The 26,193-nt window shown below is 47.1% G+C and overlaps 1 protein-coding gene across 18 annotated transcripts in view; it reads right to left on the reverse strand.

Moving 5' to 3' along the window:
• Positions 1-25,879, reverse strand: part of LZTR1 (leucine zipper like post translational regulator 1) — a 279,906-nt gene extending 254,027 nt beyond the window's left edge. For 17 of the 18 annotated variants that reach the window (XR_010601021.1, XR_010601022.1, XM_065595073.1 and 14 more), the window contains exons 1-2: positions 21,970-25,879; positions 21,613-21,675 (exon numbers count right to left, since the gene is read on the reverse strand). Coding sequence is in view for 15 of the 18 variants with exons in the window: in XM_065595073.1 (XP_065451145.1) it covers positions 21,613-21,675; positions 21,970-22,358 (452 nt within the window). In the remaining 3 variants the exon portion in view is untranslated. Of the gene's footprint in view, positions 1-10,797; positions 10,821-21,612; positions 21,676-21,969 lie in introns of those variants that run through there. The other variant, XM_065595080.1, reaches the window with a different exon arrangement.
• Positions 25,880-26,193: the final 314 nt, after the last annotated feature.

Raw genomic sequence — 26,193 nt, forward strand, 5'->3', positions numbered from 1 at the left:
TTTTTTCCCAAGATGAAAAGTCCCAGTCTTATTAATCTCTCCTCATACAGAAGCCATTCCATACCCCTAATCATTTTTGTTGCCCTTTTCTGAACCTTTTCCAATTCCAATATATCTTTTTTGAGATGGGGCAACCACATCTGGATACAGTATTCAAGATGTGTGCGTATCATGGATTTATATAGAGGCAACATGACATTTTCTGCCCTATTATCTATCCCTTTCTTAATTATTCCAAGAATTCTGTTAGCTTTTTTGACTGGGTCTGCACATAGAGTGGAGGTTTTCAGAGAACTATCCAAGATGACTCCAAGATCTCTTTCTTGAGTGTTAACAGCTAATTTAGACCCCATCATTTTATATGTATAGTTTGAATTATACTTTCCAATGTGCATTACTTTGCATTTATCAACATTAAATTTCATCTGCTATTTTGTTGCCTGGTCTCACAGTTTTAGGAGAACCCTTTGTAGCTCTTTGCACTCTGCTTTAGACTTAACTGTCTTGAGTAGTTTTGTATCATCTGCAAATTTTGCCACCTCATTGCTTACCCTTTTTTCCAGATCATTTATGAATATGTTGAATAGGACTGGTCCCAGAACAGACCCTTGGGGGACACCACTATTTACCTCTCTCCATTCTGAAAACTGACCATTTATGCCTACCCTTTGTTTCCTATCTTTTAACCAGTTACCAATCCATGAGAGCACCTTCCCTCTTATCCCATGGCAGCTTACTTTGCTTAAGAGCCTTTGGTGAGGGACCTTGACAAAGGCTTTCTGAAAATCTAAGTACACTATATCCATGGTTCACATGCTTGTTGACCCCCTCAAAGAATTCGAATAGATTGGTGAGGCATGATTTCCCTTTACTAAAACCATGTTGACTCTTCCTCAACAAATTATGTTCATCTATATGTCTGACAATATTGTTCTTTATTATAATTTCAGCCAGTTTGCCTGGTACTGAAGTCAGGCTTACAGGCCTGTAATTGCCGGGATCACCTCCGGAGCCCTTTTTAAAAATTGGCATTACATTAGCTATCCTCCAGTCATTTGGTAGAGAAGCTGATATTTAAATGATAGGTTACAGACTACAATTAGTAGTTCTGCAATTTTACATTTGAGTTCCTTCAGAACTCTGGGGTGAATACCATCTGGTCCTGGTGACTTATTGCTGTTTAATCAATCAATTTGTTCCAAAACCTCCTCTAATGATACCTCAATCTGAGACAGTTCCTCAGATTTGTCACCTAAACAGAATGGCTCAGGTTTGGGAATCTCCCTCACGTCCTCAGCCGTGAAGACCGATGCAAAGAATTCATTTAGTTTCTCCACAATGGCCTTATCATACTTGAGTGCTCCTTTAGCACCTCGACCGTCCAGTGGCCCCATTGGTTGTTCATCAGGCTTCCTGCTTCTGATGTACTTTAAAAAAAAAAATTGCTATTACTTTTTTAGTCTTTGTCTAATTGTTCCTCAAATTGTTTTTTGACCTTCCTAATTGTATTTTTACGCTTCTTTTGCCAGTGTTTATGTTCCTTTATATTTTCCTCACTAGGATTTAATTTCTTAAAGGATGCCTTTTTGCCTCTCACTGCTTCTTTTACTTTGTGGTTTAGCATATAAAGCAGGGGTCTCAAACACACGGCCCGCGTGGTTATTTTCTGCAGCCCACGAGCTCCTCGCGGCCCCCCCGCCCTCCTCCAGTATTTACCTAGAGCAGCTCCAGCCCAACGCGCACCGGCGGCAGGGCAGACTCCATGCCTGCCTGCCCTGCCCCCGCGCCGCTCCTGGAAGCGGCCGGAACCTGGGGAAGGAGGGGACACATGGGTCTGTGTGTTGCTCTTGCTTCAGGCACCGCCCCCAGCAGCTCCCATTGGCTGCGGTTCCCCATTCCCGGCCAATGGGAGCTGCTGGGAGCAGTGCCTGAAGCAACAGCAACACACAGACCCTTGCGCCCCTACTTCCCCAGGTTCCGGGCACTGCCCTGCCCCCCTCTGTCCCCAGTGCGCACCAGGCCAGAGCCCACCCCCCAAACCCCTCCTGCAGCCGAACCCCCTGCCCTGAGCCCCCTGCTGCACCCCAGTAATGCGGTCCTTGAGCCAATGTACTAGTCCTCATGTGGCCCTCGTGATCATTTGAGTTTGAGACCCCTGATATAAAGCAATACTTCATAACTTCACATAACGATAGTACATACAATCCAACAGGATATTAATGTTCAGTAGATCAAGACTTTTAAAATGATACATCACAAGGCATACTTTGTACAAAACATATCATAAGCAGATGGCAATGGTGAATATGGGATTCCAGGGTGCTACTATGAGGCACAGAATGTCACACCCATGTTTTACAAAAGCTATTATTCAGTTTTTACTGCTATTAACCTGAATTTTGGCCCACCCAAATATATGAAAATACTGATTATGTTAAGAAAATTCAGTATATTATATTAGACCAATTTATTATTAACATAAACATCTAAGTGTATATACAAGCCTGTCTGTTCAAGTAAGTGGAAGACAAACACATGAGCATGCATATGCATATGTATATGTGTACATCAGTACTCAAGTCCTAAAAAATGAAGTGCTAGAATTCCCCGGACTAAGCTCCCTGTTCCCAAAGGAGAGATGGCAGCTCTGTAATCTGAGCAGCCATCACCTTCCAGAGCAGGTCCAGAAGCAGTATTGGTGGAGGATGCAATGCAAATGGATGGCATCCTCTATCTGTTAAGTTTTTTCTGTCCTCCCATCGCCCAAAATTAACGCCCAGAAAACAGTGAAGTTAATTGTTGTTGCCAAATTTCACCCATTTTTTTTAATTTTTGTAATAAATACCAATAAATTCCCAGGAAATCTGAAACAAAAATAAAAACCAAAGACAAATGGCCTTGCTTATAAGTGAATTTCTCCAATCCCCAATCATCCTTGTAGTTTTTTTCTGAATTTCCTCCCATTTGTCAACATTCTTTTGCTAATGGACACACAGAATTAAATGCAGTCATCCAGGTGTATGAAGAGGACTAATGCCTCCAGGCTCTGTGGTGTGATGACTTTGCTTATGCAGATCAAAGTTACGTAAGTCTTCTAGCATCTCATTGCAAATACATGTCTAATTTCCTGTCCACTACTGCCCTTAGATCTTTCACCATCACTGCTTCCCAAGTTTCTCTCTTCTCTTGACTCTTATGCTTTGAATTATTATTCCCCAGGCATATTGGATCGATTTTTCCAAGATGAATCTCATTCTTTGTTCATTTCCTTCCAGTCATTGTGTATTTCATTAACATGCTACTTACTCTCTATCAGATCATTAATAAAGATACCAAATAAGAGCTGTACTCACTAAGAAAAACCTTTGGGAAGAGGATCTGGGGGGAAAATAATTAGTTTTCCATTGTGGAATTGCATGGGAATTTTTTCATTCTAGGCAAGATTTGTCCTGACTGTTGCAAAAGTTAGAGGTTCAACCCCCAAATCCAGCAGCTCTGGAAGCCATCAATATGGGGCCCTGCTACCTTGCAGGAGGCCTCAGAGCTATTGCATCGGGTAGTATGGCTCTGTTACCCCCACATTTGACCAAAATTCAGAATGGTGTGGGTTGTTTCATTTAGGAGGAGAAAATAATGATGGAGCCAGGTATCTGAAGAAATCATGTTTGTACATTCTTTGTAAATAAATTCCTGTTCCCCTAAACACTGCAGAACTCAAACAGCAGAAGACCGTTTCTTTGCGCACAGTTCCAAGCGCCTTCCTAGCCAGCAATCTGTCTGAAAGCACTCTCTCTCTCTCGGCTTTTTCTCAGGGCCCTGCTACTAGTATAGTGCTTCTGTGGCTGTACCTTGTACTTCTTTGCTGCCTTTTTTCTCTGCTTCTCTTTCACAGACACACAAACCTTAATAAAACAATACTCAGTGAAGTCCCTCCACTCAGGTACCTGTGTTTTTAGCAGAGGCTACTATTGTTTCAGCTACCTAGTTCCATAAAGGAGTTTGACGGCTTCTTACATGAACAACATCAGATCTCTGAGCAGTCCCTGCGAAGCAGCAAATGGATAATTCTCTTTTGCATTCTTTTTCAGAGAGATTATGGTCTTTTGTGCTGTAGTGTGCTCTTTAGGATTTCTTAACACTTCTGGATTTTAATATTTCTTCTCACTGCACCTTATACATTTGATATCTTAATTCCCCCAGATGGGCTTTTCATAAGTCTAATGCTGTTGAACAGCTGCATTCTGTGATTCCATCTTACTACGATGGTAACTTATGGTCCAATCATCCCTATCAGGGGCATCACTACATTTGGCTATGCTGTTCGGCCACTAGGCCATACTCTTCTCCCAAAACCAGGAATGGAACCCAAGAAACCTGATTAGAGGTTTGCTAGGACCTCATTTTGAAGCCCAAACCGAACACGACTAGCCCACAGGCGACCCAAATCTGACACTTCCCTCCAAACCTGGGTCAGCACTGCCGCCTCATCCTTGGGGCTCAAACTGATGAGGGCTTCCTGCTCCCTGTGCCCGAGATCTGTCTCTGACCACCTCCTGCTATGGGGTGAGCATGGCATGTGTGCCTGCTCCCAAAAACCACTGCCACCTTCCTGTGCTGTGTGTACTGCTGAATGAGATGCGCTGCAACTCATCAGCACACTCACTCCACAGCACAGAGCAGTGGCCAGCAGGAGTACAACATGCAGTCATCGCTGTACTGACTCCACAGGCAGGAGGAGATTTCAGAGTCTACCTGAGCAAGCCGGAGAGAGTTGGGTTATTTTCACACTTGACCACGACACTTGTAGTCCGATTCCATCGGGTTGCAAGATTCTAATCCTGATACCAAGCATTCTAGTGCCAATTCACATAGCACTATAACCAGTGATAAAGTCTGTGTTATGTCTCCATCTGTGGTCTACTGTCCATAGAAGAAAACAGCAAACCTTCCCCACTACTTTCTCCTACAGCTGAGTAAAAGAAGGTGTACTACAGATATAAAGATCATGGGTTCAAAGTCAGTTGATGAGCCAAGGGGGGCTGTAAACTATGTAAATCAGTGTGAGGGCCCTGCAATGATTGCTGAAATGATTGCATATTACAAAACACTGTATTTAGGGATCAAACTAAATATTGTGTTAATATTTCCTTTATTAAGGTATTTATAGTGTGTGTATTTTGATTACTGGGAGCTATCCCTTTAAGAACTGGGTGGGTTACCTATTAGAGGGTTTGTCTGAAGAAGACCGAGAGCAGTGTGTTGGAAATGCTGCTTCTGTGAGCTCCAAAAAGGTCAGAACTTGACAATCCTATCTTTCCAGAAAATAAGCCTCACTCTGGAAGATGAAATATTAGGACTGATAGGGGAACCTACTAACTCAGAACTTTGCTTGATCTTCAGAGCGTTTTGCCCATACATCACCAGTAGGAATCCAGTTCCACTCAGTAGGGATTAGATTTATTAGAGATGGGGAAACTTTTGGGAAAGGGGGAGCCTATACAGGAAAGATGGGCTCCACCTAAAGCAAAATGGAATCAGATTGCTGGCTCTTAAAATTAAAAAGATCATAGAGCAGTTTTTAAACTAAGGGCTGGGGGAAAGCCGACAGGTGTGGAGGAGCATGTGGTTCAGACAGAGACATCCCCTAGGGGAGGATCTATTAATGGGGATTCTCTATGTTCTAGTAAGGAGGAGAGGATGGAAGATGATAAAATACAGGTAAGATTTGATGAGAAACAGTCAAATGAAAAAGAGGCCCATTCAATTACACATGTAATGGCAAACAGCTAAAAAGTGACAATTTTTTTTTAAGTGCTTATATACAAATGCTAGAAGTCTAAATAATAAATTGGGTGAATTAGAGTGCCTTGTATTAAATTAGGATATTGATATAATAGGCATCACAGAAACTTGGTGGAATGAGAATAATCAATGGGACACAGTAATACCAGGGAACAAAATATATCGGAAGGACAGAACAGGTCATGCTGGTGGGGGAGTAGCACTATATGTGAAAGAAAGCGTGGAATCAAATGAAGTAAAAATCTTAAATGAACCAAACTGTTCCACAGAATCTCTATAGATAGTAATTACATCTCAAATAAGAACAATATAACAGTAAGGATATATTACCGACCACCGGACTAGGATGATGACGGTGACTGTGAAATGCTCAGGGAGATTAGAGAGACTATAAAAATAAAAAACTCAATAATAATGGGGGATTTCAACTATCCCCATATTGACTGGATACATGTCACCTCAGGACAGGATGCAGAGATAAAGTTTCTTGACACCTTAAACGACTGCTTCTTGGAGCAGCTAATCCTGGAACATTTAATGGCATCCTTTAAAAAATGGAAGTTAAATCTTAGTGAGGAAAATAGAAAGGAGCATAAACTCTGGCAAGGGAAATGTAAAAACATAATTTAGAAGGCTAAAAAAGAATTTGAAGACCAGCTACCTAAAGACTCAAAAATTAATAGCTAAAAGAATTTTAAGTACATCAGAAGCAGGAAGACTGCTAAATAACCAGTGGCGCCACTGGACGATCGAGATGCTAAAGGAGCACTCAAAGATGATAAGGCCATCACAGAGAAACTAAATGAATTCTTTACATTGGTCTTCACAGAGGAGGATGTGAGGGAGATTCCCAAACCTGAGCCATTCTTTTTAGGTGACAAATCTGAGGAACTGTCCCAGATTGAAGTATCAGTAGAGGAAGTTTTGGAACAAATTGATAAACTAAACACTAGGACCAGATGGTATTCACCCCAGAATTCTGAACGAACTCAAATGTGAAATTGCAGAACTACTAATTGTAGTCTGTAACCTATCATTTAAATCAGCTTCTCTACCAAATGACTGGAGAGTAGCTAATGTGATGCCAATTTTTAAAAAGGGCTCCAGAGGTGATCCTGGCAATTACAGGCCTGTAAGCCTGACTTCAGTACCAGGCAAACTGGCTGAAATTATAATAAAGAACAATATTGTCAGACATATAGATGAACATAATTTGTTGAGGAAGAGTCAACATGGTTTTAGTAAAGGGAAATCATGCCTCACCAATCTACTAGAATTCTTTGAGGGGGTCAAAAATGTTGTGAAGGCAAAGACTATAACAGGGTTCAAAAATGAACTCGATAAGTTCAAAGGATAGGTCCATCAATGGCTACTAGCCAGGATGGGCAGGGATGGTGTCCCTAGCCTCTGTTTGCCAGAAGCTGGGAATGAGTGACAGGGAGTGGATCACTTGATGATTACCTGTTCTGTTCATTCCCTCTGAAGCATCTGGCATTGGCCATTGTCAGAAGACAGGATACTGGGCTAGATGGACTTTTGGCCATTCTTATTATAAATTGTTCCCATCTAATAGCTCTTTCGTGGCTCCTGTACATGATGAGTTTGGTGGGTCTCAGTTCCAGCTCCCACATCGCCAAGCTTTGTACTAATTGCAGACTCAGTAGAGAGGACAAGAGGTGCCTGAAGCAGGGCAGCATGGGGGAAGCTTGTCCTGTTCCTGCCCGGGATGAACAGAGGGATTCATTTGCCAGCACTGCACAAGCACTAAATCCACAAAGTTTTTTAAAGCTACAGTTTACAGTTATAAGCAAGTTAGTTGCAAACATGCACATTAACTCATTCAATAATTCCTATTCTTATTAGGTGTTTCTATGCAAGCAACCTCTGTGCTTCATTTACCCAACCTGTAAAATGGGAAGAAGTGAAGAGAATTATGGCCAATAGGGGAAGAGGTGGGAACAGAACTCAGGATCTTCTGTCTCCCAGTCCCATCTATATTCAATACCATAGGCCAGTAAGGCCAGAAAAGGAGGAAGAGGATGATGGAAATCAAAACTAAGCAAAGATTCTATGAAATATTTATAGAGCGCCCAGTCTGGAGCAATTCAGGGGCCTAGGCAGCTCGCTAGAAACTAGCTTTATGCGCATGTGCAGCACATCCAAGTTTACCTCCGTAGTTTAAAATTTTGCAGTGTTCCAACTACACATGCACTCAGGAAAGCTTTCGATTACTTTCCATCCTTTTCAGAAACTTAGCAAAACACCTACTGTACACTAGATACTAGGCACATACAGATCTGTCTCATCTTACGCTGGGGTTACGTTCCACGGTCAGCGCGTAAAGCGAAAACTGCATATAGTCAAAATTACATTGAGTGTAATGGCGGGCAGAATCGCCCGCACTACAGGAACAGTATTTAAATTGTTATTTTTCTCTTTTTTTGGTTTTGCCGACCGCATAAAGCTGAATTCGCGCATGTTAAATGCACGTAAGATGCAACAGACCTGTGGTTAAGCCCCTTTGTTTTCAGTTTAAATCGATTTTTACCAAAAAAATTCCTGGGTTTTACAAGTAGTATTCATTTTTTTTCTGATTTTCATCCTACTTTTGTATCATTCAAATATATAAAACATAACTTATTTTATTAGGAAAAATACAATACATAGCATGAGACACATACATTACGATAATACATTAGTCTGTGTGTACATGCAAAGCTGCCTGTTGAAGTAAGGTTATGTATTAGTCTAGAACAGGGGTGGGGAACTTATGGCCCACGGGCCAGATCCGGCCCACTACTTCATTTCATCTGGCCCGTGGCAAGCCGGAAGCCCCAAGCCTCAGCACCCTCCCACTCACGCATGGGGCTGGAGCTGTGAGCACCTGCACACGCCATGCGGGGGGAAGCTAGGGTCGCCAGGCCATTAAAAGTGCAGTCGGCTCTGCGCAGCTCCCGGAAACGACCAGCATGTCCCTGCGTCCCCTAGGAGCTGGGGCAATCAGGGAAGCTCCACGTGCTGCCCCTACCCCCAGCACCACCTCTGCAGCTGCTTTGGGAGCTGCAGGGGTGACACCTGCAGGTGCAGGCAGCGTGCACTGCGCAGAACCCGCTGGCCCCTCCACCTAGGGGCCAGAGATGCCAGCCACTTCCAGAAGCAGCTCGGAGCCAGGGCAGGCAGGGAGCTTGCCTTAGCCCCGCTGCACCACCGACCAGGAGCCACCAGAGGTAAGCGATGCCCAGCTGGAGCTCACACCCTGAACCTCCTGCCCCAGCCCTTAGCCCCCTCCCACACACAAACTCCCTCCCAGAGCCTGCACCCCAAACATTCCTCCTGCACCCCAACCGCCTACCCCAGTCCTGAGCCCCCTCCTGCACCTCAAGCCCCTCATCCCCAGCCCCACCCCAGGGCTTGCACCACCAGCCAGAGCCCTCACCCCCTCCTGCACCCCAACCTCCTGCCCCAGCCCAGAGCCCCTTCCTGCACCGAACCCTTCATTTCTCACCCCAACCCAGAGTCTAGGGGAAGCCCCGAGCCTCCGCACCTCCCCATGGGGCTGTGTGTGGCTGTGTGTGGCCTGTGACTGATTTTTTCTGTGGGTCAATGGCTAGGGTTACCATACGTCCGGTTTTTCCCGGACATGTCCGGCTTTTCGGCAATCAAACCCCCATGTCCGGGAAAAATACCGACCGGGCACTTCCTCTCCCGCGGCTGCTCTGCTCCTCCCCTGACTCAGACTTCGGCTCTGTTTAAGAGCCGAGCTGCCCGAGCGTTACCGGCTTCGGGCAGTCCCCTTGCCTCGGGACCCCAGCCACCGGCCGGGCACTTCTCCTCCCCGGCTCCAGCTGCTCTGCTCCTCCCCTGACTCAGACTTCGGCTCTGCTTAAGAGCCAAGCTGCCCAAGCCAGCGCTACGGGCTTCGGGCAGCCCCCGTGCCTCCGGACCCTGCGCCACCGGAGCAGAGCAGCTGGAGCCCGGGAAGGGAAGTGCCCAGCCGGCGGCTGGGGTCCGGAGGCAAGGGGGCTGCTCGAAGCCCGTAGCGCTGGCTCGGGCAGCTCGGCTCTTAAACAGAGCCAAAGTCTGAGTCAGGGGAGGAGCAGAGCAGCTGGAGCCGGGGAGGAGAAGTGCCCGGCCGGCGACTGGGGTCCGGAGGCATGGGGTCTGCCCAAAGCCGGTAGTGCTTGGGCAGCTTGGCTCTTAAACAGAGCCGAAGAGTCAGGGGAGGAGCAGAGCAGCCGGAGCCCGGGAAGGGAAGTGCCCAGCCGGCGGCTGGGGTCCGGAGGCAAGGGGGCTGCTCGAAGCCCGTAGCGCTGGCTCGGGCAGCTCGGCTCTTAAACAGAGCCAAAGTCTGAGTCAGGGGAGGAGCAGAGCAGCTGGAGCCGGGGAGGAGAAGTGCCCGGCCGGCGACTGGGGTCCGGAGGCATGGGGTCTGCCCAAAGCCGGTAGTGCTTGGGCAGCTTGGCTCTTAAACAGAGCCGAAGAGTCAGGGGAGGAGCAGAGCAGCCGGAGCCTGGGAGGGGAAGTGCCCGGCTGGGGGCGCAGGGTCCGGAGGCATGGGGGCTGCCCGAAGCCCTAGCGCTACTGGCTTCACATGTTTGCCGGGCAGCCTCCAGACCCTGCGCCCCCGGCTGGGCGTTTCCCTTCCCAGGCTCCAGCTGTGCTGGGGAAGCGCCGGCCGGGGGCGCAGGGTCTGGGGGCTGCCCGGCAAACCATGAAGCCGGTAGCACTTGGGCAGCCCTTTTCGCGTGGCTGGGAGGGAGGAAGGGGAGTTAGGGCGGGGACTTTGGGGAATGGGCGGAGTTGGGCGGGGCCAGGGGTGGGAAAGGGGCAGGGCCAGGGCCCCGTGGAGTGTCCTTTTTTTTTATTTTTTAAATATGGTAACCCTATCAATGGCCCCTGATAGAAAAAAAGATTCCCTACCCCTGGTCTGGAAGATACACACAATAAACAGGCATGCATGCAAGCTCTGGAGTTATGGATGAATCTCACGCTCACCAATACACATTTCAAGCTGTTAGCAGAGAACGGTTTAAAGATCTGATACACTAAATTGGGAAGAAAACGAAAATCTGTATCAGAATACGTTTCAGAACACAAGGAAATATTCAAAAGTTTAAAAAAAAAAACAGGAGAGAAGGATGAAGTTGAGTGTGTGCGCTGCAAATGGTGTGGCCCAATTATTAAATGTAAATATTTATAGGCTAGTAGTTCTAAGTTTACAACAGTAAACTGTTTATTCAAATGAAGAGTTTTATTTGCTGATTAGAGATACATTGTTTTCTTAAACTCAGAAATGGCATTGTGTATAGAGTTCTGTTTTAGTTCTGCAGCAAACCACACTGATGAACGGAATTCAAAGTATTGATCTACTGAATACTTTTTTCCCCCGCCATCTTTCCGTCCACCAAAATAAACCCCGATATTTACTCAGAAAAATTATTAATATTTTTGCACTGATTTTTCATCTGTTTTTGTTGTTGTAGTAATAAACACTGATAAATTCCTGGGAAAAAAATAAAATAAAATAAAAACTGAAAATGAAGGACCCTACACATAGTACACTTCAAAAGCAAGAGCTCATCATCTTTATGCCATTCCCAACCCCACAATCCCAACACACACTGGAACAATTTATAAAATGTGAAAACTGTTTCTCACTTAAAAACGTCCGAGTGGCTTTTGCTTAAACTTTCACCTTTGGATGCACTCCAGGGAAGTTTTAATCCAAAAGGTGAACATTTCAGAACACTATGAGGATCTGAAAATGGGATTACAATATAAACTGTTTTGTAACTTGCAACTTCTGTTATTGGAAAATTAGTATATAATCATCAGATAATCAAGAATTGTATTGTAATTCACATGCACAAGGAGGTAGTTAGGGATGCATGCTCAAGCTTACCTTCTATATTTCCTGACTTCTTAGTGCTCAAGTATGCAACCTTAGCACTTGTCTACACGGGATGTTACTGCATGTCATGCCAGAGTGTCACTCCATAGCACCTTAGCTTGCTGCGCAGTAACATCTTGTGTGGACCCTGCCACAGCGTACTAAAAGTTCCATAGTGCTTTGACATACTCCCATTTCAAATAACAGAACGTCAAAGCACACAATGGAACTCTTAGCTCACTATAACACTGTCCACTGCACAATAAACTAGAGTGCTGTGGATTTACATCCTGGTTTGCCACACTGTAACATCCCATGTAGACAAGCCTGAATTTTGTAGGTTTTTGTGCTTTGTTTTTAAAAGATCAAAAGCATGGGGAAATAAATGGAACTTCAGTCTCCCAGCCTACTACCGGCTTGTAAAAAAAGCTGCCAATGGAATTTTCAAATTTTATAATATGAAAAGAGTTTGTTTGAAGCCTCCTGAGTGCTGCCACTCTTGACCAAGTCTCCCAGAGCCCCACCATTCTCACCACACCTCTCCAAAGCACTCAGGAAACTAGGTCACAAATAAAGGGGAACGGTTGTATGCATTCAAAATTCAGAATTTAAAATTTCATTCCTATTAAACAACTGGGTAAAGAACCATTAACAACTAGCTCAATACTTCCCTATGAAACAGAATTAGCACTAATGTTGCTCCAATTAAGCAACAGTTCACCATTCATTAAACTAAGTAAATTTTCTGGCAGATGTTGTAATAAAGCAGCCTTCCAGACTTAGGGTGTCCTAGGTTAGAAACAACATACTGTAATATTTTACATTTACACAGTACCTTCCAATCAAAAACACTTTGCATTGTACTGCATAGAATTGTCCAATACATAAGCACCAATGAACCGCAATAGCTTCTGGGGTGGGAAAGGTAACAGCCAATTGGTATACAAAGATGCCATATAACAGTATGGAGAAGGAAAATTTTGTGCAATGGCACCAGGACAGACCATAACTCTTAATGTTAAGGACGATGCACCCACCAGACTTCAAGTGTAAGGGTTCAGCTATTATTTTAAATCCACGGATGCGATAAATGAAGGTGGGAGGTAGCTCCCTTTTGTGGACACACAGAAGCTATAAAATCCCTCTTAGTAGCTGTTCTCTAATTGCTCTACCTCTAAAGGGTTAAAAAGTCTCATTGCTATGCATAGGTAAAAGGAAGTGAGTGGATACCTGGCCAAAAGAGCCAATGGAAAGGCTAGAACTTTTTAAAATGGAGAAAAAAAACTCTCCTTTTGTCTGTCTGTGGTTGTTCTCCTGGGGAGAGGCAGACAGGGCAAGAGGTATGCTGTAAGAAGCTTGGGCCAGGTATGAAAAATCATCAGTTTCATACCTAGAAACTACTAATTTAAAACCCCAGATATGTAAATAGATCAGGAAATGTCTAGAAAGACATGATTAGGTTTATCCCAATGATTTCATTATGGTTTGTGGATTCCTCTGTGCTAACCCCAGGTGCTTTTGTTTTGCTTGTAACCTTTAAGCTGGACCTCAAGAAAGCTACTCTTGCTTAATCCTTGTAGTTGCTCTTTTAAAATCTAGCAATAGTCTGAGTCCCCAGATGTATTTTCTATCTTTTATTTAAAAAAAAAAAAAAATTTACCTTTTTTAAGAACAGAATTGGATTTCTGGGTTTTAAGAGGTTTGTGCACATGTTGTTTAATTAGCAACAACTGATTTCCCCTTTTTTCCCCCCCTTCCTTCTCAGCTCTTTCCCGGGGGGTAGGGGAGGGTTGTTGAAAGGGCTTGAGGGTACCCCACAGGTAGGAATTCCCAAGTGCGCCTTCCTGGGCTCTCAAAGGGGTTCTGCACTTGGGTGGTGGCAGCATCTACCAATCCAAGGTCAGGAGGTAGTAGACCTTGGAGGAGGGAACCTCAGGACAGTGCAGGGTGGTGTCCCTAGCTCCAGAAGCTCCCAACACAGATAGATCATGGTGGGCTTGGGAGGGGAGAGAGTCAGAGAAAATGAGGGATTCCCAAAGCCAGCCCAGTAACACAGCAGTAAAAATTCAGCACCCAATATTTTTAAAATTTGCAAAATTCTGCATATTTCATTTGTCAATAAATAAACATGGAGGCTCCAGCATGGCAGTGGACAGTACAGGCCACTGGCCGCACAGAGGTGGGAGATCACCCTGCAGCCCACCCCGGGACATGGACTTCAGCAGTGAGGCTGCACCTGAACCTGATACAGCACTAGGGCCAGGCCAGCCCCACAAACACACCAGGTTCCCGCCCCTCCACACCAGATGCACCAAGATAGCGAGCGAGAGGGACAGACTCTCACACGCACGCCCAACCCTGGCCGCCGATACAGGTGTGGGGCAGGCAGGCTCAGCCCAGCAGGATCAAAGTGTGGAGGGGCTTACTGTGGGGGGATACAGGTGTGGGATGAGAGAGTTCTATGTGGCACAATCTGGGCGCGGGTGGCTTGGTGTGAGGGAGTTCTGGATGCAGGGGGGAATGGGACTCTGCAGGGAGGACCAGGTGAAGGTGGTTGGGGCTCAGCACAGAGGCAGGCTCGGCAGGGGGGACTCAGCGGGGGGGGGTCCAAATGCCAGGGGAGTGGGGCTTGGTGGAGTGGGGTTCTGGGTGCAGCTGGCTGGGCTCACTGGGGTGGAGGTCCAGGTGTGGGGGACTCGTCGGGTTGGTCCAGATGCGTGGGGCTCATTGAGGTGTAGGTTTGAGTGGGGAGGCTCAGTGGTGGTGGTCTGGATGTAGGGGTGGAAGTCCAGATGTAAGGGCTTGGCACAGTTCCAGATGCAGGGGAGGACTCGGCGGGAGGGGGGCTCCGAATTCAGGGGGTGAGGCTCAGCAGGTGGGGGTTCAGGTGTGAGGGGTTCAATGGGGGGTTCTGAGTGTGGGGAGTGATGGTCAGCAGGGGGGGGTCTGGGTAAGGGGAGATGCAGCACATGAATGGGGGTTAGACAGACAGGGGAGCAGCTCCCCATACAGTGGCTCCTACCCTTGCAGCATAGGAGCGATGGAAGCAGGGAAGGGGGTGGGCAGCCAGGGGAGGTTTCTGGGGGTGTGTCTGACCTGGCCCTGGCCACTCCTCGTGAAGGAAGAGGAAGTCCTGATACAGGGTAGGAGCCACCGGCTGGGGCATTCCCAGCCCCACACTCCTCCGGTCATTTACCTCTCTGCCGGCTGCTCTGCGCGCCCAAAACAATGCGCCTGCACTGTTCAGGAGGGGTGCATGACCGCTCTTATGGCTTCCCTTTGCTTCCCCGTCAGAAGTAATTATTCTGCGGGGAAACAAAGAAATCTGCAGAGGACATGAATTCTGTGCACGCACAGTGGTGCAGAATTCCCCTAGGAGTAATAAAGAAGAAGCTCAAGCTAGGCTTACATAGAAACTGCTCATCTTACCCTGCCTATGTATTTCTCTAACACTTTCAATTCCATGTTAGATTATATTTGTTCTTAGTGGAAGAAATAAGATAATTTATTTTCACTAACTCTAAGACTAAGCCTGATATGTGCTACTAAGTTATTTAGAGACCTGATTGCTGCTTCTCATAGTGACATTACTTAATAATTAATATATGCTAGAGCAGGGGTTCTCAGGACAAATTTTTTAGTGGCTTCAGAGTGCGGCCACCAACTCTTGCTGGTGGTCACTGTCACACTTTTTCCTAAAATACTTAATTAGCTTTAGGAAAAACAAATATACACATATACATGTCCAAATATTTATTGCGAGCTAATAAGTCTGCTGTGAAAAGGGATACTTGTATGTTTGTTAATATCACTTTTCATGGCAGACTTACTAGCTAGCAGTAAACAAACATACAAGTATTCCTTTTCACAGCAGACTGACTCAGACTGGAGCGGCGAACAGCAGAGGCTAACAGCGGGAGTTTGCCTGGGAGTTGTCCGAGAGGAGGTACGCTAAGTGCTGCATTAGGGGGGCTGTGTTGGTGAGTATCTGAGTGTCTGTCTGCTGCTGGGACAGTTGGTCAGTTTGACCGTGTGCTTGATTGCTTGCTTGTTTGTTTGAAAAGTGTGAATTGGGAGTGCTTTGTTCCAGGTGGGCCTTGAGTGGGCCTGACTGGTATATAAGGGCAGTCAGCAGCGAACCAGCTGAGCGGCGAACAGCAGAGGCTAACAGCGGGAGTTTGCCTAGGGAGAGCGCACCGAGGCTTTCATCTGCAGGTTTCTCTGAGTAGCTCCTGCAACAGTTGAGGAAGTTCTTAAGAGGACGGGGATATGGAAGGTGAGCGATCAGCTGTTGTAACCTGCACAGGTTGTGCCATGTTGGTCTTTCTTCCACAGGACAGAAGCGACTTTGTCTGTACAAAGTGCAAGCTGGTCTCCATATTGGAAGAGAAGGTTCGAGGGCTGGAGAAACGAGCATCAACTCTGAGTTGCATAAGGGAAAATGAAGATTTCCTGGACAGACGTCAGGAGATGCTTCTACGACCACAATGTTCTGAAGATTCAGAGCAGGCGCAGCAGGGACAGAAGGATTGTGAAGAGGTTTGGCAGCATGTGACCTCCAGAAGGAGAAAGAGGAGCGTCCATGCACCAGCAATGGAGCTACAGGTGAGCAATCGTTTCCATGTTCTCTCTACAGGTACTAATGCCGAGAGTGGACTAGATGACCCATCTGAGGGAAGGGAGCAGAAGGAGACTCCACCGATTGGATGGCAAAAGATGCACTGTCCTAGGGATGGGGGTTCCACGACCACCACTCCCAAGAGGAGGAGGAGGGTGGTGGTGGTCGGGGACTCCCTCCTCAGGGGGACTGAGTCATCTATCTGCCGCCCCGACGGGGAAAACCGAGAGGTCTGCTGCTTGCCAGGAGCTAGGATACACGATGTGACGGAGAGACTGCCGAGACTCATCAAGCCCTCGGATCGCTACCCCTTCCTGCTTCTCCACGTGGGCACCAATGATACTGCCAAGAATGACCTTGAGCGGATCACTGCAGACTACGTGGCTCTGGGAAGAAGGATAAAGGAGTCTGAGGCGCAAGTGGTGTTCTCGTCCATCCTCCCTGTGCAAGGAAAAGGCCAGGGTAGAGACCGTCGAATCGTGGAAGTCAACGAATGGCTACGCAGGTGGTGTCGGAGAGAAGGCTTTGGATTCTTCGACCATGGGATGGTGTTCCAAGAAGGAGGAGTGCTAGGCAGAGACGGGCTCCACCTAACGAAGAGAGGGAAGAGCATCTTCGCCAGCAGGCTGGCTAACCTAGTGAGGAGGGCTTTAAACTAGGTTCACCGGGGGAAGGAGACCAAAGCCCTGAGGTAAGTGGGGAAAATGGGATCCTGGGAGGAAGCACAAGCAGGAGAGCCCAAGAGGGGAGGACTCCTGGCTCATGCTGAGAAAGAGGGACGATCGAGGAGTTATCTTAACTGCCTATACACAAATGCAAGAAGCCTGGGAAACAAGCAGGGAGAACTGGAAGTCCTAGCACAGTCAGGGAACTATGATGTGATTGGAATAACAGAGACTTGGTGGGATAACTCACATGACTGGAGTACTGTCATGGATGGATATAAACTGTTCAGGAAGGACAGGCAGGGCAGAAAAGGTGGGGGAGTTGCGTTGTATGTAAGAAAGCAGTATGACTGCTCAGAGCTCTGGTATGAAACTGCAGAAAAACCTGAGAGTCTCTGGATAAAGTTGAGAAGTGTGAGCAACAAGGGTGATGTCGTGGTTGGAGTCTGCTATAGACCACCAGACCAGGGGGATGAGGTGGATGAGGCTTTCTTCTGGCAACTAGCAGAAGTTGCTAGATCGCAGGCCCTGGTTCTCATGGGAGACTTTAATCACCCTCATATCTGCTGGGAGAGCAATACAGCGGTGCACAGACAATCCAGGAAGTTTTTGGAACAATTTTTGGGGACAATTTCCTGGTGCAAGTGCTGGAGGAACCAACTAGGGGCAGAGCTTTTCTTGCCCTGCTGCTCACAAACAGGGAAGAATTAGTAGGGGAAGCAAAAGTGGATGGAAACCTGGGAGGCAGTGACCATGAGATGGTCGAATTCAGGATCCTTACACAAGGAAGAAAGGAGAGCAGCAGAATACGGACCCTGGACTTCAGAAAAGCAGACTCTGACTCCCTCAGGGAACAGATGGGCAGGATCCCCTGGGAGAATAACATGAAGGGCAAAGGGGTCCAGGAGAGCTGGCTGTATTTTAAAGAATCCTTATTGCGGTTGCAGGAACAAACCATCCCGATGTGTAGAAAGAACAGTAAATATGGCAGGCGACCAGCTTGGCTAAACAGTGAAATCCTTGCTGATCTTAAACCCAAAAAAGAAGCTTACAAGAAGTGGAAGATTGGACAAATGACCAGGGAGGAGTATAAAAATATTGCTCAGGCATGCAGGAGTGAAATCAGGAAGGCCAAATCACACTTGGAGTTGCAGTTAGCAAGAGATGTTAAGAGTAACAAGAAGGGTTTCTTCAGGTATGTTAGCAACAAGAAGAAAATCAAGGAAAGTGTGGGCCCCTTACTGAATGAGGGAGGCAACCTAGTGACCGAGGATGTGGAAAAAGCTAATGTACTCAATAATTTTTTTGCCTCTGTCTTCACGAACAAGTTCAGCTCCCAGATTGCTGCACTGGGCAGTACAGTATGGGGAGAAGGTGGCCAACCCTCTGTGGAGAAAGAAGTGGTTCGGGACTATTTAGAAAAACTGGACGTGCACAAGTCCATGGGGCCGGATGCGCTGCATCCGAGGGTGCTAAAGGAGTTGGCGGGTGAGATTGCAGACCCATTACCCATCATTTTTGAAAACTCATGGCGATCGGGGGAGGTCCCGGATGACTGGAAAAAGGCTAATGTAGTGCCCATCTTTTAAAAAGGGAAGAAGGAGGATCCAGGGAACTACAGGCCAGTCAGCCTCACCTCAGTCCCTGGAAAAATCATGGAGCAGGTCCTCAAGGAATCAATTATGAAACACTTAGAGGAGAGGAAAGTGATCAGGAACAGTCAGCATGGATTCACGAAGGGGAAGTCATGCCTGACTAACCTAATTGCCTTCTCTGATGAGATAACTGGCTCTGTGGATGAGGGGAAAGCAGTGGATGTGTTATTCCTTGACTTTAGCAAAGCTTTTGATATGGTCTCCCACAGTATTCTTGCCGCCAAGTTAAAGAAGTATGGGCTGGATGAATGGACTGTAAGGTGGACAGAAAGCTGGCTAGATCGTCGGGTTCAACGGGTAGTGATCAATGGCTCCACGTCTAGTTGGCAGCCAGTTTCAAGCGGAGTGCCCCAAGGGTCGGTCCTGGGGCCGGTTTTGTTTAATATCTTTATTAATGATCTGGAGGATGATGTGGACTGCACTCTCAGCAAGTTTGCAGATGACACTAAACTAGGAAGCGTGGTAGATACACTAGAGGGTAGGGATCAGATACAGAGGGACCTAGACAAATTAGAGGATTGGGCCAAAAAAAACCTGATGAGGTTCAACAAGGACAAGTGCAGAGTCTTGCACTTAGGACAGAAGAATCCCATGCACTGCTACAGACTAGGGACCGAATGGCTAGGTAGCAGTTCTGCAGAAAAGGACCTAGGGGTCACAGTGGACGAGAAGCTGGATATGAGTCAACAGTGTGCTCTTGTTGCCAAGAAGGCTAATGGCATTTTGGGCTGTATAAGTAGGGGCATTGCCAGCAGATCGAGGAACGCGATCGTTCCCCTTTATTCGACATTGGTGAGGCCTCATCTGGAATACTGTGTCCAGTTTTGGGCCCCACACTACAAGAAGGATGTGGAAAAATTGGAAAGAGTCCAACGGAGGGCAACAAAAATGATTAGGGGTCTGAAGCACATGACTTATGAGGAGAGGCAGAGGGAACTGGGATTGTTTAGTCTCCAGAAGAGAAGAATGAGGGGGGATTTGATAGCAGCCTTCAACTACCTGAAGGGGGGTTCCAAAGAGGATGGAGCTCAGCTGTTCTCAGTGGTGGCAGATGACAGAACAAGGAGCAATGGTCTCAAGTTGCAGTGGGGGAGGTCCAGGTTGGATATTAGGAAACACTATTTCACTAGGAGGGTGGTGAAACACTGGAATGCGTTACCTAGGGAGGTGGTGGAGTCTCCTTCCTTGGAGGTTTTTAAGGCCCGGCTTGACAAAGCCCTGGCTGGGATGATTTAGTTGGGAATTGGTCCTGCTTTGAGCAGCGGGTTGGACTAGATGACCTCTTGAGGTCCCTTCCAACCCTGATATTCTATGACTCAGACCTGGCAAGCCTGTGGACAAATTAAGACCTGGATTGGGGGAAGAGGGGTCAGGGTAGGCAGCAAGAGCCAGGGATGATGCGGTTGTGGGGGCTGGAGGAGACCGTGGGGGGCCAGAACCTGAAGCCCCGTGACTGGGGGATGGGGATGGAGCCCGAAGCTGCACAGCCAGAACCCGGGGCCAGCTCCTCTGTAGCCAGAGCCTGAAGCCGTGCAGCTGGAGTCTACCACCCCAGAGGCGAAGCCCAAAGCCTAAACCCCACCGCTCCTGGGAAGGTGGGGAACTCACCAGCTGCCTGCTCCTCCAGTGTTGTGTCCCATCTGTCTCCAAAGCAGGGGCAGGGCCCAACCCCTGCTTGCAGCCCCAGCAGCCGACACTAAGGCAGTGCATCCAGGAACAACAGGGAAGTAGAGGGGCCGCTGTTTTGACCAAGAGGCTGTGGCCGCAGCCGCAAGAAAAGTCCCTGGTGGCCGCATTTGAGAAACGCTGTGCTAGAGTGTCTCTCTGGATTTCCAGTTCCCAGGGAGAAAAGACAAACCTTTTAACTCTAAATCTAAAAGAACCAAGGAGTGGATGATGGCAGCAAAGATACAAGATAAAAAATCCTAAACCTCAAATGTTCCCTACCCAGCTTTCTCTTAACACCTGATATGATGAAGTTATTTCTATTTAAATTACTAAAAGTTGCCTATCGAAGGCTCTAGAAACCCTAGCACACTATTAATAATACAAAGTCATCTCAGCAGTATTTAAATAATCAATTAAACAGGAACTCATCAAGCCATTTACAGAAACTCCTTCCTGCCTTTTCATAGCTGTAGGGAAAACACCCTTCAGCTCTCTCCAAAAACCCTGCAGAGCAGATAGATTTTGCAGTGTGCTCAAAAGGTCACTAAATTCAGCCTATTTCAGACCAACATGGGGAAACAAGAGTCTCAGATTTTTCACTGAGAATTCCCTACTTGTCACTGCCCCTTCTTTTATAATGAGAGCACTCCAGCTCACACACCCCTGCTAAGGCAATATGACCTAGGGAGAGAGGCACTCTCTCAGGTAGGCTGACCTAGGCTTTATAAGTTATGATCACCTCTTGAGCTCCACCAGGAGACCAGCAGACAACCAGTGAAGAGCCCAGAGCACTGGCATCACATGCTCCTAGTGAGGTGGCCTGCTCAACAAGCACGTCCCTGCATTCTGCACAAGCATTAGGATCTGACTGGTTTAAGGTGCAGCATATATTGCAACAATCTAATCTTGAGGTGACAAAGGACTGATTAAGAGTGGCTTGTCTACAACTGAATGGAAAGGTTGCTCTTCCCTAGCTGGATAGTGATTATAAAGAGCTGACTAGTACGCTGCCATAATGCAAGTGTCAAACAGCAGCCACAGGTCTAGAATTACCTCATACGTGCCAAACCCTGATAACCAATAGAATCATAGAATATCAGGGTTGGGAGGGACCTCAGGAGGTCATCTAGTCCAACCCCCTGCTATAGAGTTATAAGTTGTCAATACAAATAGTGTCTCTACACTATAGCATGCTAAATCTAGAGTTGGGTGGCTATGTTACATACACCTAATATTAACAGGCATAGCAAAAGACAGGGCTAGTAGGGAAGCTACCTAGCAACACCACGGGCCAGGCAAGGCAGAAGCACTTACCCATTGTCACCACCAAACACGTAGATGGCATCCCGATAGGCAACCACGGTGTGTTTGCTGCGCCTGAGAGAGAGTCTGTCAGACACGGGCAAAGGGAGTCCTGGCCCCGCCCCCACACCCTGACCCGGTCACTCGGTACCGCCCCGCCCCACCCCACACACACCCTGACCCACCCTCTCTTCACCCCCTCCCCACACAACACCCTGACCCACCCCCTCTCAGCCCCTCCCCACTCCTTGAGCTGCCTACTCGGCATCGCCCCACCCCAGCGCTGCCCCGCCCACTCTCAGCCCCACCCCCACCTTGGCCACCCACTTAATTCCGTCCCCAAGCTGGCGCGATTTCTCATCGCCTCACCTGGCCCCTACGAACTCATCACAGGGCGGCAGGCGGCGCCACCGATGCACTGTCTCGAAAGGCCCGAAGTTGAGGGTCAGGTACTCCACACTGTCGGAGCAGCTATGGTCGAAATCCACGCTGGGCGCCACCTTAGAGCTCCCAGCCCCTCCGCCCGACGGGGCGCCGGCTGCTGCCATGGCCCAGCTCCTACGGACAGGATAGAGCCCCGCCGCAGCCCAGGCACATGCGCAAGGGACTGGGCGCTGGGCGGGACTGCGGAAGCACCGCTTCCCGAGGCCAAGGGCTCCCGGCATGCTCCGCGCCGTGAGGGGACTACAACTCCCGGCGTACCCCGCGCTGAGTAGGCCTGAGGTTCTCGCACTGTCTCTTGGGGGTGTCTCATTCATTTTCGGATCTTTTTCCCAGCCCGGTAGAAAGGTCTCTGGTTCCGCCCGACCTGGTGCCCTCCCGCCTGCCCTGGGCCCCAGCGGGCCCGGCCGTCGCGGTGCAAGGAGAGCGGGAGCCGGGGTCGGTCGCTGCTCGGCACCTGAGGTAGTGCTGGGTGGGGAAAGCCCCAAGCGGGTCACATGAGGAAGCCTCAGGCCTTACTCTCACCTGGAGAGGCCCACTCTTGGCTGTTAAGCTCCTGGGGCAGGAGGACCTTTGCTCCGGTTGTGGCTGGCTCTGCCTGGAGCGCCTCCGGGCTATGGTAACAAAGAACAAGCATGAGGACCAGTCAAGGGCGCTAATTAGGCGGGGGGAGGGGCAGAGTTTCATACTGGTGATGGGCTCCGAGGTGAAAACTGCACAGAATTAGTGTGGAATGTGAGCTCTGAAGAGGAGAGGTGCTGCTCCCAGCTTGTGCCCTTTGGGCAGGGAGTCAGTGTTTTGTTTACAAACAGAGGCAGGGTGATTAAGATAAGAAAGGGCTGATGATTAAATTAAGGAGCTGGAAGTCATTAGATGAACCTGTAAAACAGGAACCCATCTGGGGGTTGAAGAAAGAACAGAGGGGATGCAGAAGAAATACAGCCAAGCCCTATGAGCCAAGTTTACATTCAGAAACGAGGAAGAGGTGAGGGGGGTAGGTGAAAAGAAGGGGCCAAAATCCAGGGAAGGGGTAACAGGGAAACTACAATACCCACCTGGTGAAGTGAAGAAACAGATTGACAGAGCCAGAAGGGTACCCTGAAGTCACCTATTACAAGACAGGCTCAACAAAGAAAGTAACAGAATGCCACTAGATGTCACCTACAGCCCCCAACTAAAACCTCTCCAGCCAGAGGCAACTCTACCTTTTTGCTGCCTTTGGCGGCATGCCTGCGGGAGATCCGCCGGTCCCGCAGCTTCGGCCTACCCGCCACCGAATCCATGGGACTGGCGGATCGCCCTCCAGCGCATCATCAAGGATCTACAACCTATCCTAAAGGACAATCCCTCACTCTCACAGACCTTGGGAGACAGGCCAGTCCTCACTTACAGACAGCCCCCAAACCTGAAGCAAATACTCACCAGCAACTACACACGACACAGCAAAAACACTAACCCAGGAACAAACCTTTTTGCCAATTCTGTCCGCATATCTATTCACGGGACACCATCATAGGACCTAACCACATCAGCCACACTATCGGGGGCTCATTCACATGCACATCTACCAATGTGATATATGCCATCATGTGCCAGCAATGCCCCTTTGCCATGTACATTGGCCAAACCGGACAGTCTCTACACAAAAGAATAAATGGACACAAATCGGACATCAAGAATTATAACGTTCAAAACCACTAAGAGAACACTTCAGTCTCCCTGGACACTCAATAATAGACTTAAAAGTGGCAATTCTTCAACAAAAAAACTTCAGAAACAGACTCCAATGAGAAACTGCAGAATTGGAATTAATTTGCAAACTGGACACCATCAAATTAGGCCCAAATAAAGACTGGGAGTGGATGGGTCACTACAAAAAGTAATTTTCCTCTGCTGATATTCACACCTTCTTGTCAACTGTTGGAAATGGGCCACCTTGGTTGTATTGGCCTCATTAGCACTACAAAAGTAATTTTCCCTCCCTTGGTATTCACCCCTTCTTGTCAACTGTTGAGAACAGGCCACTTCCACCTTAATTGAATTGTCTCATTAGCACTGACCCCCCACTTGATAAGGCAACTCCCATCTTTTCATGTGCTGTAATATACTGCTTACTGTATTTTTCACTCCATGCATCTGATGAAGTGGGTTTTAGCCCACAAAAGCTTATGCCCAAATACATTTGTTAGTCTCTAATGTGCCACAAGGACTCCTCGTTGTTTTTGCTGATACAGACTAACACGGCTACCACTCTGAAACCAGTGATATAGAGAAGTTCCCACTCTACCTGTGGTACTTATGTGGCCCCATCACCATAGTATCTGAGTGCTTCACATCACAGTCCCTTGATGAGGTAGAGCAGTGCTGTTATCCCCATTGTAGTGATGGGGCACTGAGGGACACACTAGGGTGACCAAATGTCCTGATTTTATAGGGACTGTTCTGATATTTGGCGCCTATTATCCCCTGTCCCAATTTTTCACACTTTGTCTGGTCACCCTAGGACACACAGACTAAAGGCCAGATTTTCAAAGGCACCTAGTGGGAAAATGTAGTTCCTGAGCCAATGCATATATGACGTGTATCTCTGGATAAGATGGCTCGGCTATTTAAGTATGAAGTGCATAGCTATTAACCATACATGTTATCACACGTTCACCTTGATGTTAATATTTATGAGTGGAGGCACTGATGGCAATAGTTTTACTTCATTAACATCTAGAAGATTTGACCCTCCAACTTTCTTTCAAGAGGAAGAGCTTCCCAGAGCTCCTGTGCTGTTTATTTTCCTTTCCTGCCTGCAGTAGCCTTGAGATACCTCAGAAGTCCCACTTTTTTTTCACAACTTTAAAAAGTGAAATTTTCTTGGTATTTGGTTTTAAATAGTCTCCTGTGAAAACTGCAACTCAGAGACTGTAGTGTTGTGTTTAAGACCCTTCTGGAAAGTAACTAGTCTCTAAACAGAAGGCAGTGTTGCCAACTCTCATGATTTTGTCATGAGTCTCATGATAATTATTGTTTTCCTTAAAGCCCTAGCTCTTGGAGTCAAGTGTATATGTGATGATCTCATCCTTCATTCTTAAAGAGAAATGAAGTTTCTAGCACTTGTGGCTGTGGAGAAAGCTTCAAAATGTGACCCCAGTGCACCGTAAAGGTTCAAAAAGCAGAATGTAAATAAATAGAACACCAAATCTATTATTTTTACATAATCTCATTATTTTTGGTGAGCCTGATTCATGATTTTTGAACATTTGGGGTTGGCAATACTATGAAAGTGAATTGAAAGTGTCAGGTTTCAGTGGTAGTTAGTCTGTATCAGCAAAAAAACCGAGGAGTCCTTGTGGCACCTTAAAGACTAACAAATTTATTTGGGCAAAAGTTTTTGAAGTGGTAAGAGAGTAGCCCAATACAGACAGTTGACAGGAAGGTGTGAGTAACAGTAGGGGGAAATTAGTACTGGGGAAATTAAGTTTAGGTTTTGTTTAATTTAGTTTAATTTTCAAACTAGACACCATCAGATTAGGCCTGAATAAAGACTGGGAACGGTTGGGTCATTACAAAACCTACATTTAATTTCCCCAATACTAATTTCTCCCTACTGTTACTCACACCTTCTTGCCAATTGTCTGTAATGGGCTACTCTTTTACCACTTCAAAAGTTATTTTTCCTCCCTTGGTATCCTTCTGTTAATTGATTTATCTTGTTAGACTGACCTAACACTTGGTAAAGCACCCCTATCCTTTCATGTATTTATACCTGCTCCTGTATTTTTTATTTCATACATCTGATGAAGTGGGTTCTAGCCCACGAAAGCTTATGCCCAAATAAATTTGTTAGTCTCTAGGGTGCCACAAGGATTCCTAGTTTTTTTTTTGACAGTGTCAGTTTCACTCCTGTTTAAAGTCAGTTTCTAGTCTATTATTTGTAGTGGGGTAACAACCCTAGAGCCCCACGCAGGTGCAGTATAAACTCATGGGGCCTTGCCTTACTAGGAGGTTTCCAAAAGTTAAATGATCTAATCCAAGCTTGATGAACTGCAAAAAAGTGATAGAAAGTAATCTGGATTTTTCTACAATTGTTTCAATTGTTGTATTCAAGAATTAGTAACAAAGTAAGAATACACATTAAAATTTTAAACCTAACCAGTGTCC

The sequence above is a fragment of the Chrysemys picta genome, chromosome 4 (genome assembly GCF_011386835.1).
Source record: "Chrysemys picta bellii isolate R12L10 chromosome 4, ASM1138683v2, whole genome shotgun sequence".
Classification (NCBI taxonomy): domain Eukaryota; kingdom Metazoa; phylum Chordata; order Testudines; family Emydidae; genus Chrysemys; species Chrysemys picta.